Source organism: Lissotriton vulgaris, chromosome 5 (genome assembly GCF_964263255.1).
Source record: "Lissotriton vulgaris chromosome 5, aLisVul1.2, whole genome shotgun sequence".
NCBI classification, from domain to species: domain Eukaryota; kingdom Metazoa; phylum Chordata; class Amphibia; order Caudata; family Salamandridae; genus Lissotriton; species Lissotriton vulgaris.
Window position 1 is genome coordinate 1021442477 of NC_141693.1, and position 12097 is coordinate 1021454573.

General features: G+C 44.1%; 1 protein-coding gene across 2 annotated transcripts in view; it reads left to right on the forward strand.

The window, feature by feature from the left end:
• LOC147711924 (prominin-1-A-like) overlaps nt 1-12097 on the forward strand; it is a 487531-nt gene that overhangs the window by 331958 nt on the left and 143476 nt on the right. For both annotated transcript variants that reach the window (XM_086922649.1, XM_086922650.1), the window contains exon 9: nt 883-957. In XM_086922649.1, the coding sequence (XP_086778775.1) occupies nt 883-957 (75 nt within the window). The remainder of the gene's footprint in view (nt 1-882; nt 958-12097) is intronic.

The window sequence follows — 12097 nt, forward strand, 5'->3', positions numbered from 1 at the left end:
TGTCACTCCTACCAAGCACATCTTTCTCTCTTTATTTAAAAAAAATAACTCGGCCAACATGACAGCTTTGCATGAAGTGCCATGGACATTTCTTAGTAGCTGACAAGCACGTACCCTTCATCACTTTCCTAATTTGAAATCAATGTCCATCAAATTAGATTCCCAAACACAGACTGGGGCGCACAGATCAGACTACATTGCGCCAGGCAATACTGTGCACCTTTCAACGCCTTGCAAAGATCTATCAGGGAGTCCAATGAATTACAAAAGGTGACTGTCCGTACTCATGCCATACTTAAAACAACTTTGTATAATGAGCCGTATTTGACTTATGCTAGTAATATTTATCATTGTTATCTTTTGACCAGATCTAGGCTTAGTTTAGTACATAACTTCCTATCAGTTTCAGAAAGGTGGTCTCAGGTTAAAGATCTTGAATCTTGCAGAAGTGACATGTTTTCTGATCAAAATACCCTTTATGTTATTATGTTAATATGTTCTGTGATTTTTATTCAGATTTGCGCCAGAAATGTATTATACTCCTTCTCAAAGGAATGGATTTTATTTGGTTAAGGCCAGTCCATACCTATTTCGAGATGTTATCCATTGGATGCATCTGTTTGTACATTGTGGGGGGTTTAAAGAAATCATAAAGGAACCTTAGAGTAAAATGCTATGTATGGGTAGGTAATTGTTTTATGGATTGTTGACCTATGGTATGGGATTTTACATATCTGGAGTTTTTATTGCCTACTTTTTCTATTAATTGGGTATCTGCTTTTATTATTACTCGTGTTATGGAATTTGTTTTCTGAAATAAACATTATTATGATGAATAATTATTACAATTTTGCTCACTTATGGTTATTATTCTTTTGATAGATACCCGACTTCAGTAGTCAATACCAACTTCTTGCTGATTTGAATGATACAAACATCCCCTCAGTCCTCGAAGAGGTAAGCACTTTGCATGGGGCACTCCCCAGAGAATCATTACATATATATATATATATATATATATATATATATATATATATATATATATATATATATATATATATATATGTGTGTGTGTGCATGTGTGTGTGTGTGTGTGTATATATATATATTTCTCTCTCTATCTCTCTCTGTATATATATATATATCATGTGATCAAGACCACGCTTCTGTGGTCGAAATGTGTCATGTTAGGCACTGACCTGAATTAGACTGTGAGCCGTGATTTTGAAATAAAGCACTTCATTTAATAACAACTTACGTCTGGTCGTCTGTACCTGGAAGACCCCATCTGGAGGAGCGGTGGACCAGGATTGATTGTGTTTGTATATATATATATATATATATATATATATATATATATATATATATATATATATATATATATATATATATACATATGAACTGTTCTAAGTCCGATTAGCAGCACGGAAGAATTGCTATTGCAAACCGGCCTTTCCCTTCTGAGGCCCACTGGAGGGCTTTTGAAATTAAATGAAATAAAATAAAATAAAATAAAATAATGAATGCAAATTGTCGGCAGCACGGATTCCACCAGGGATTTTGAATCGATAACCAACACAGGCACTACATCCCCCAGCATGCAGTGGAAGCCAGGGCCGGACTTGGAACCAAAACTGGCAAAGTGCTCGGCTGCCCCCTCCCCCTCCCCAGGGGGGTTTTGGTGCCGCAGAGCTCTTTGCCAGGCAAGAATCAAAATAAACCATCTTGCTACTCATAATCAATTATTCAGATGTGTAATACTCGTTGTTATTATATGCCAGTTGGGAAAATGCTGTCCCTTCTTCCATCCAGCATTTTTTTGTCAATTGTTGTCCAAAAGATTGAGCACTCTTATCCGAGCGCAGATGTTACAATCCTCTGGTTACCCCTCGCCACCCACAGGCTAAGTTGCTGGGGATTATTGAATCCGAGGAAATACAGCTATTGAGCGAAGTTCCTGCAATTATGTACAAAAAAACATTTTGCAAAAACATCTGTGGCTGGAGAGGGGTAACCAGAGGATTGTAACATCTGCGCTCGGATAAGAGTGCTCAACCTTTTGGAGATCTGATTAGCTGCCAACACTTCAACCAGGAAGTGCTGACAGCTATCTTGGGACCCGGAGTCTGGGTCCCAAGAAAAAAGGTGAAAAAACATAAAGGGACAGGTAGAAATTACCTGACTACCAAGGCCTGGTGGTGGTGTCCCACAGAGACCCTGCGGGGGGGGGGGGGGGGGGGCAAAACATTTTAATTTTTTCAATTTTGCCACGCATTCGTGGAGGATCTGCAAATCCATGGTAAAAGTGAAAAAAAAAACCAGCAAGCGCCATTGTCTGCGCTTCGTTTTCTTTGCCCCCCAGGTGAGCCAGTTCTGGGGGGGATAAATTTGATATTAAGGGGGAGGGGACACACTTGACCCCCTGCCTGGGTCTATTACGGCCCTGGAACCCCATCCCCCGGGGCCTGGCCAAATAAAAATACCAACAGGGGGGGCTGAGCGACCCGCCACATTCCCTGGACGAATTTGGCCCTGGGGACCTCATCCCCCAGGGCTTGGTTGATTTTTATTACTGGAAGGGGGGCAGCTCAGCCCCCTTCCCAGGCTGCATTCGGTTCGGGGACCCTGGCCGTGGATAATAAAGGGAGGGGGCGGCGCATCCCCCCTCCCAGAGACATTAATGGCCCTGGAAACCCAATCCTGATCCTCACGGCCAGACTCTTGCTATGTCTCAGGATGCCCACCCCTGGGACATAGCGTGTTTGCTCTTGTTTGGAGGGAGCAATTTTTAAACTCCCACCAAGTGAGAGCAAACAGTAAGTCCACTCCCAGCAGGCATGAGTAGGAAAACTTCTGGGAGCACACTTTTCATCTGTTTCCCTGCCCACTATGAATCAGGCAGGGAAGTAGATGAAAAAATGTTTCCCGCCCGCAGGGAGCAGCATGTTTAACCGCTCCCTCTGGGCAGGAGCAATGCTGGCTCTCTCTGGAGGTGAGGAGTTGGCTGGGTGGGAATTGGGGCTCCCCTGCAGTCCCCAACAAAGAGGAAATGGATGCCCTAGGTGGTGTCCAGGGCACCTACACTTTTATTGGTCTGGCCCCTCCTTCCCATTCGTAATAAGGCTGAGCCCCAAAATCAGCCTGGGGAGGGGGCCGCGTACACCTTCACCCATCATAAAATGGCCAGGCCCGAGAGATGGGATCCCTGGGGCTGAAATTGGCCTGGGGGGCACCCCCGATCCCCAATTAATAAAAGATGAGGCCCCGGTGGATGGGGTCCCTGGCCCATGGAGGTGTCTTTGTCCCCTCTCCTCATTTACAATAAGGCCTGGCCCCAGGAGATGGGGTCCCTGGGGCCGAAATAAAGCTCGGGGACTGGCCCACGTACGCTCTTCCCCTAAAATCAATGTGGTGGGCGCCGGTGGATGGGGTCTCTAGGGCCCAAATCAGCCCTCAGTGTGAGGCTGCGTGCCCCCCCTCCTCCCTAGATGGCTGCCTTTGGAGGGTTGGTTGTATGCAGTCTGTTGGGCATAGGGCCAGGCCCTGTGGCCAATCCTCTGCTGTTCAAGGCCAAAGGCCGTGCGCGGTATTCGGTTGGCTGCATGCATGGCGGCAGGCCCCGCTGCTAACCCTTCGACCTTGCATGGTGTGGGTTGGCTGCAGTGCCTGGCCTACCTCCCGCTGCATTAAAACAACTGTAGAAATTTGTTATAGTTAGGGAATAGAATTTAAAAAACATTACAAATTCACAAAAACAAATGGTTACAGTGATGTTACAGTTAGGTTCAGAATTTACACACACCAAACCATACAAATTTAGCACTTATTGTTAGAGTTATCTCAAGAAACTATAACTCGTGCCCTAAAGTAACTATAACTCACGCCGTCACCATGCCCCACATATTACATCACTCATAACATCTTCTATGACATCATTGATACTATCACTGCAACATTTGCTGTAAAATAATTGATGAGAAAACTGTGCATGGCGGGGGCACTGGTTCTTCATTGACACCAAGGATGACGCATTTCAGCTATCAACATAGCCATTGTCAAGATCTAGTGACATGCTCCACCATCAGAAAAATAACATCCTTGGGGCCGATATTGGCCTCGGAGGTGGGCTGCATGCCCCCCTCCCACTTATAAATATGGCTGAGCCCAGTGAAATGGGGTAACTTGGGCCAGAAAATGGCCCGGGAGAGGGGCTGAGTGCCCCCTTCCCAGGTTAGCTGCCTTCGGGGTGTGACACTACAGTCAACACTGAGGGGAGCGCAAATTGTGCACTGCATGTACCATGATACAAAGGATAACACTTTTCTGGGTTATGATGTAGTGTCTGGCCGTACCCTTTTCCCTGCCCAAACTGTTTTTCATGACCTCCTCTACCATTTATCACACATTCCTAATGTTCCTTTTTGTAAAAATTGCATTCCAGCCCAGTGATTACACTTTATCTGGTCCTGGGAGAGCGCAAACTGACCTAAATGTAGAAGTGCGTCACACTTACACGTAGTAAGCACAAGTCATGAAGAGAAATGCCATGAGTGCTGATAGTACCTACAGTTATATTCTGAAATGTGTAGTTAATATAGAGATTTAAGTAGAAGTGGAACTAATACAGAAATGTGTGAAACAAAATGATTTAATTAAGACGTGATTATTCCTGAATCCATGTTGTGTAGCTGCTAAAATGTAAGATGGCATACGGAAACGCTGAACGTGGTAGGCCTCAGGGCCAGAGCTAGAAGGGAGGGGGAAGGTGGTTCAATTTCACAACATGGATTGCACTAATGTTTAGTAATAATGAGTAGGCCATGATTTTTAGATGTGTTTACCGAATAAATAGAATAAGAGTATTAACATGCTAATAATTAAAGAAGAAGTTGAATACTATAAAAATGTTGTAGGGCTGGAAGGCTTTAACGTTGATTTACACATATTAGTCTGGGCCGGGGAATGTTGCAACGCGGTTGGAAGACTATGAGAATTGGGATTTGGCTGCAAATGTCTGTCTGTAAGAGAAAAGGGGGTATTCAATTATAAATAAAGATGAATAGAAGTTTGTTCAAGAGACGGACCAGACATGGAGGAGGGTTCCGGAATGTTTAAGGGGTATCAGCGGGCCGGAGAAGAGTCTGAGAAGCAAGGTCGACTCTAACCACAAGGCCTCATCATGGAAAAAGCCAGAAGCTACACCACGTGAGGGGCGTCTCACGAGGGGCGTCCTAAATGTTGTTGTATTTTTGTATTAGGGACAGCACCCCTGGGTGGAGTGAGAGCAGAAGCCTGAGGACCCTTAAGAGAGCGGATGGGTAGGCAGAGAGGGGTCATGATTGGAGAACTATAGGTTTTCACCAAGAGACTGAGAGTGGGTGACTTCCCTTGGGGGTCATTCACTACTGACACCTTTTGTTAGGTAGGGACCTGGTTAAGTAGGGATACCATCTAGATCAGGGTAGGGACAGCCTAACCTGTATTTTCCCTCCGGCTGTAAATGACTGAGAGATCTCAATATGTGTCTATGCTAATAGCCCTATTATTTTTAGAACTGGTGCTTGTAGTTTCCGTTGCTCGTCTGAGGGCTTTCAGAGAGCACATGTATGTAGTTGGGCCCGTGTATCTTGTGAATCTCATTTTGAGATGCTTGTACCTGCAACTTATCTTGACTTTATAATAAATCTTTGAAAGCTAGAAGTTGTTTGTGATCCTTTGAAGCGGAGTCCTTTATTGGGTGAACTAACTTGGTAAGAGATGCACTTTCTTCCCTCAATGACAGGCAATAAAGGTTCAGTCGACCAGATCGGGGTTTTAGATCAATAGTGATAAGATATCGATCAAAATCTCGCCCTTCCAGTTGGTAGCTATAGAGGATGGTTGCCTTCTTGAGGAAGGTGATCTAGGCCAGGTTAGATTACCCCAAGGCCCCTAGAGATCGATGATCGGAAGAACCGCCCGCCGAAGAAGGACCGGATGACGTGAGACAGAAAAGCAGCAGTATCGGTCGAGAGTGCAGGCTGCCGAGGTACCATCGTGCCAAGACCCGTGTCATGACTTGCTTCCTGGGGACTGGGTCCTGGTGAAAAAACACGTGAGAAGAAGCTGCTTGGATGTTCGTTGGCGTGGGCCCTTCCAGATCATCCTGATCACGAACACGGCTGTGAAGGTGGGAGGCCTGCCCAACTGGATCCACGCGTCGCACACGCGGAGAGTACCAGCACCTCTGGAAGACACAGCTCCTCTCTCGGATAGACGTCCAGCTGCGGACCGAGAAGCCATAGAGGGGGCTAGCCAAGCTGTAGAGGTGCCAGCGGAAGCGAGGAACGAGTCTGACCAAGCTGAGGATGGTCAGTACAGCAGCGAAACAGACGACGCTACTGAAGGAGAAAGTAGCTGGGAGTACGAGTCAGACACTGACAGGTCTGACAGAGAGCGTGAACAGACGAGAAGGAGAAGGAGTAGAAGGGTACGTGGAGAAGCGGATTGGCCGCAGAGAAGAAGCTCTAGTCTGAGGTCAACTCCAGAGAGAACCCTTCCTCCGATATCAGAAGATTCAGACCCGGAAGAAGGTGCTCAGGGCGCTGAAGCACCGGTCTTGAGGAGGTCAAGAAGAGTGCGTGTACCTAGCAGAAGATACTCCACCCCTGAGTGGACATATCTGGCGACAGATGGCTTCGAAACCAGTGACAGGGAGGATCCGAGCGGTGGTGGTGTCCAGTTCTGAGCCCATCGTAACAGTGGAAATACGACTGTTAGTACCCGGAGTCGAACAAGAAGGGTCACTGACATTCATGGTTCCCCGACCTCCCCGCCTCAGCAAGTTAAAGCACATGTTTCTCACAGAATTGCAATTCCCCGATTTTGGTACAAAGATATCAGCCCAAGAAGAGCACAATCTTCGTATGGAAATATTGAATTTTGCTGTCGAAGCTGCAGGCGACCGCCTGATAGTAGATGCTTAAAAGACTTTGTAAATAAGCGAGAAGAAAAGAAGATTACCTAGCGCCCAGGAAGCAGAGAATCTTAGGGACCTTCCCTTGAGTTACTGGAGAAGGGCTAGGGTTGTCTGTATTGAACTATAAAGAACTTTTGCGAAGAAGGTTGTCAGCTTCCAGTTGTGTGGTTCTAAGGACAAAAGGAGTAAGAGAGACTGTAAAGGAACGAAAGGAAAAGAACTTTGTGCCAAGATACAAGAGAGCCATACAGTCTGACGAAATGGAGGACGGCACCCAGAACCGCAGAGCGAAATGTATAATAGGTACACTAATAGTAGGAGTGATAATATTAATAGCTTTAGTAGTAACAGTCTCTTATGTAAAGGGACGTGAGGAAGAGGCAAAGGTAACTGATGTGAAATCTGTAGAGGCGCTTACACCCACCGTTGCTGGTGAGAAAGGGGAAAACACACAAGAAAAAGCGTTATTAGCTGCAGAAGCCCGCAGGTTACACGTAGATGAGTCCCAAGGTGACTTTAGGTCAAATGCTTATGCTAAACTATTATATGAATACGTGGATGCCATGGAGGTCAAGGACTGTTACGTCTGCATGCAGTTGCCGGCGTCTGTAGATGAAGGCATTCGATATCATCACCTCCCGCTGACATATGGCATTACATGTAGCTTATTGCTTAGTATATTTTATGGGAGAGATAGTTTTGAATACTATTTCTCCAATTACGATGCAGTGTTACCAGAAGTCCCAAATTATAAACAAATGAATAAATGGGACTACTGGAAGAGTGAAGACAGGTTGGCAAAGTTTTTCATTCCTTGGATTACCTTAGATACTTCACATGCCCGTAGAAATAACCTGACATGCAAGGTGTCAGAAGTCGAGAAAAAGTTCATAGGGCAGGTGGATGATCGAAATAGGAGACAAAAGATTTTGAAAAAATCAGGACAATGGAAAACAGATTGGACCGAGGAAGAAAAGGCACACAAGAGAAAGGGTAGTAGTGGTCCAATAGCTTTAGATAGAACGCAGAGAGGAAAGTTATGTCTTCATAGAGCCAAAACGTATTATGAAAATGTATACGTGGGAGAAGTTAGCTGTGAACATGCTTTCAATTTAGAGTACTATACTAAGGACTTCCTGAAGGGAATGCAAGCGATTCCAAATGTATATTTTGTATGTGGGAGAAATGCCTACGTAAGACTACCTGACAACTGGTATGGATCATGTTACTTGGCAATTATCTTCCCTAAAATATATCATGCCCAAGACTTAGAGATCATCGAGGGCAAGACATCATCGAGGGGAAGGAGAGATGTAGGAGGTGTAGAAATGGTTGGAGATGTCTTTGGAGCTGTGTTTCCTCTTTTGGGATTAATCCTTAATGATGTTAAAATTAGACGACTGGCAACAGTCGTAGACAGGTTGTCTGCCAGCACTGCTCAGTCCTTAATGCTGGTAGAAGGAGAGATGCAATCGATAAGGGCTATGGTTCTCCAGAACCGTCTTGCATTAGACGTCCTATTAGCGAAAGAGGGCGGAGTCTGTAAGGCTTTGAAGGTCCAGGAATGTTGTACTTACATTCCAGACAATTCGAAGCCCCTTGAGAAAGTTATTAGGAACATAACTGATATTCACAAAGAGATCGAAGACCTGAGCAGAGAAAATGTCTGGGAAAAGGTGGGCCATGGAATAAGTGAAGCTGGAGGTTGGCTCACCACCTTAGGCAAAAGCTTTGTGTGGAAAATACTAAAACCTATCATCATAATATTGATCTGTGGGATCGTGTTGTGGGGATTGGTGAGGGTATTCAAATGGTACAGAGCAAGAAGGTCAGAGAGGGCTCGGAGAAAACAGCTGCAGAGATTGGCTGCCATACAAGATAGTCAGTACCGGAGCCTGAGGGCTCTGGAAACACAGAAACGAGTTATGCTAGCAATCACTGCAGTTTAAATGTTAATGATGACCCCGAGAGGTCATCAAAGGGGGGAACTGGGAGAGCGCAAACTGACCTAAATGTAGAAGTGCGTCACACTTACACGTAGTAAGCACAAGTCATGAAGAGAAATGCCATGAGTGCTGATAGTACCTACAGTTATATTCTGAAATGTGTAGTTAATATAGAGATTTAAGTAGAAGTGGAACTAATACAGAAATGTGTGAAACAAAATGATTTAATTAAGACGTGATTATTCCTGAATCCATGTTGTGTAGCTGCTAAAATGTAAGATGGCATACGGAAACGCTGAACGTGGTAGGCCTCAGGGCCAGAGCTAGAAGGGAGGGGGAAGGTGGTTCAATTTCACAACATGGATTGCACTAATGTTTAGTAATAATGAGTAGGCCATGATTTATAGATGTGTTTACCGAATAAATAGAATAAGAGTATTAACATGCTAATAATTAAAGAAGAAGTTGAATACTATAAAAATGTTGTAGGGCTGGAAGGCTTTAACGTTGATTTACACATATTAGTCTGGGCCGGGGAATGTTGCAACGCGGTTGGAAGACTATGAGAATTGGGATTTGGCTGCAAATGTCTGTCTGTAAGAGAAAAGGGGGTATTCAATTATAAATAAAGATGAATAGAAGTTTGTTCAAGAGACGGACCAGACATGGAGGAGGGTTCCGGAATGTTTAAGGGGTATCAGCGGGCCGGAGAAGAGTCTGAGAAGCAAGGTCGACTCTAACCACAAGGCCTCATCATGGAAAAAGCCAGAAGCTACACCACGTGAGGGGCGTCTCACGAGGGGCGTCCTAAATGTTGTTGTATTTTTGTATTAGGGACAGCACCCCTGGGTGGAGTGAGAGCAGAAGCCTGAGGACCCTTAAGAGAGTGGATGGGTAGGCAGAGAGGGGTCATGATTGGAGAACTATAGGTTTTCACCAAGAGACTGAGAGTGGGTGACTTCCCTTGGGGGTCATTCACTACTGACACCTTTTGTTAGGTAGGGACCTGGTTAAGTAGGGATACCATCTAGATCAGGGTAGGGACAGCCTAACCTGTATTTTCCCTCCGGCTGTAAATGACTGAGAGATCTCAATATGTGTCTATGCTAATAGCCCTATTATTTTTAGAACTGGTGCTTGTAGTTTCCGTTGCTCGTCTGAGGGCTTTCAGAGAGCACATGTATGTAGTTGGGCCCGTGTATCTTGTGAATCTCATTTTGAGATGCTTGTACCTGCAACTTATCTTGACTTTATAATAAATCTTTGAAAGCTAGAAGTTGTTTGTGATCCTTTGAAGCGGAGTCCTTTATTGGGTGAACTAACTTGGTAAGAGATGCACTTTCTTCCCTCAATGACAGGCAATAAAGGTTCAGTCGACCAGATCGGGGTTTTAGATCAATAGTGATAAGATATCGATCAAAATCTCGCCCTTCCAGTCCTAATCGGAGATTACGTCTCGAGCCGGAGAGTACGGCTCTAGCCTTAGAGTACGGTCCGGGCGCAGAGAGTACTTTCCGGGTGTGGAAATTCCGTTCAGAGTGCGGACATAAAGTTAGGAGTCGTATGTGCATTCTGTGAATTACAAAAATCGTAAGTGCCTTCTGTGAATACCAAAAATAGTACGTTTAGGATTTTTTCTCAGATTAGTTCTGTGAATTGGCCCTATAGCTAGAGTTATCTCAAGAAATTATAACTTGTGCTCTAAAATAACTATAACTCGTGCCAGAAACTCACCTTTGCCAATTTTACATAGCTGTCTCCTGTGTATTATTCACAATCTCTATACATGCATGAAAGTATAGGTACACTGCGAACATCTGCAAGAGTATATGAGCATTGACAAAGTCAATCACGTTAGTATTGGAGTAGTGAAAAGGGTTTCTCAAGACGCCGAAAAGAGATAACACACCGACAGCAGCAGCACAAGCTTCACTTACCCGCAAATGGTACTGGCCAGCATGGGAAGTGGCAACGAGACCTTGAAGCACCAAAAGGACTAAAAGGAGCACAGTTTTCTGCGTTTGTTGTACAGAAAGTGTGATCCATGTTCAAAATGGCTGACGCATTAATTTGCACAGTGGGCATTTGGCCAAGGAGGTCCACTAGTCAAGCAGTCAAGGAGCAGCAGGAGACACGTGTTAAGATATCTGCATGCGGCACATTGTGATGTGGTTTAAGGTAACCTCTGTTGGCTTTCTCCACATTCCTAAAGGCTTCTCCATTCAAGTACACTGCCCGTCTTTGAATTTGGCGGGATAACCCTACCAGGATGGTGCTTTTGGTTCAAAACTCTATTGATACATAAAATATGCGTTTGGAAAGCTATTCTATTTCTTGTCTTTTATATTTTCTGCATTATTTAGGACTTTGCTGGATAGCAGATGCCCCTCTTCCTTTCTGGACCTCCATCACTGCGTCCCAGGGAATGGAGAGATCTGTCTATCCTGGCATTTTTAAATGCTCAACATCCAGTCATGGCTGAATTTGCCAACCATCCACACGTATGCATTAAATACGTGGCATTTATTCGAGGAACAGCAACAATAATAAAGATACAGAATCAAAAAACAAAAACAATCAACCAGCAGAAATCTTGCTGAACAATCCTGCGATGCATTTACTAATTAACAATCGCCTATTTGATTCACGCACTAAAATCACAATAGAATCTACTTCTCTAACACACAGCACATAAAACACACCCTTTAGCTGATTATGGTTTTCAACTTGAAACAATAAAATACCAAACATTTCTTTCGATTTCTGTGACAATGTCAAACATGTCTTCCTTGGTGGAGAAAAGAACACAGAGAAAAAAAATGCATTTATTTTGACATGAACCAAGAAGCTGACATGGCACAACTCCACTAATTCTACCCTTAATTTAATTCAAGACAAAATAAAACTATTGCAAAATAATTCGCTTATTTCCGCTTTGAGCTTTGCATGTGTAAATCTTTTAATAATCCGCAAACCAAAATAGACTTAAAAATCTTTGATGTATACAGTCACTTGATTTATGAACAATTTAGAAAAAACGAATTCAAAAAGGCGTTCCATACCCTATTTTTTCTAATCTCTAGGTCGTAAATGGGCTTGACTAGAGTGAATCTGCATTTAAAAAGCTAAGACCAAATTCAGACTACTTGTAGCACATAAATTCCTTTAACATTTGCATATCTATCACATGAAG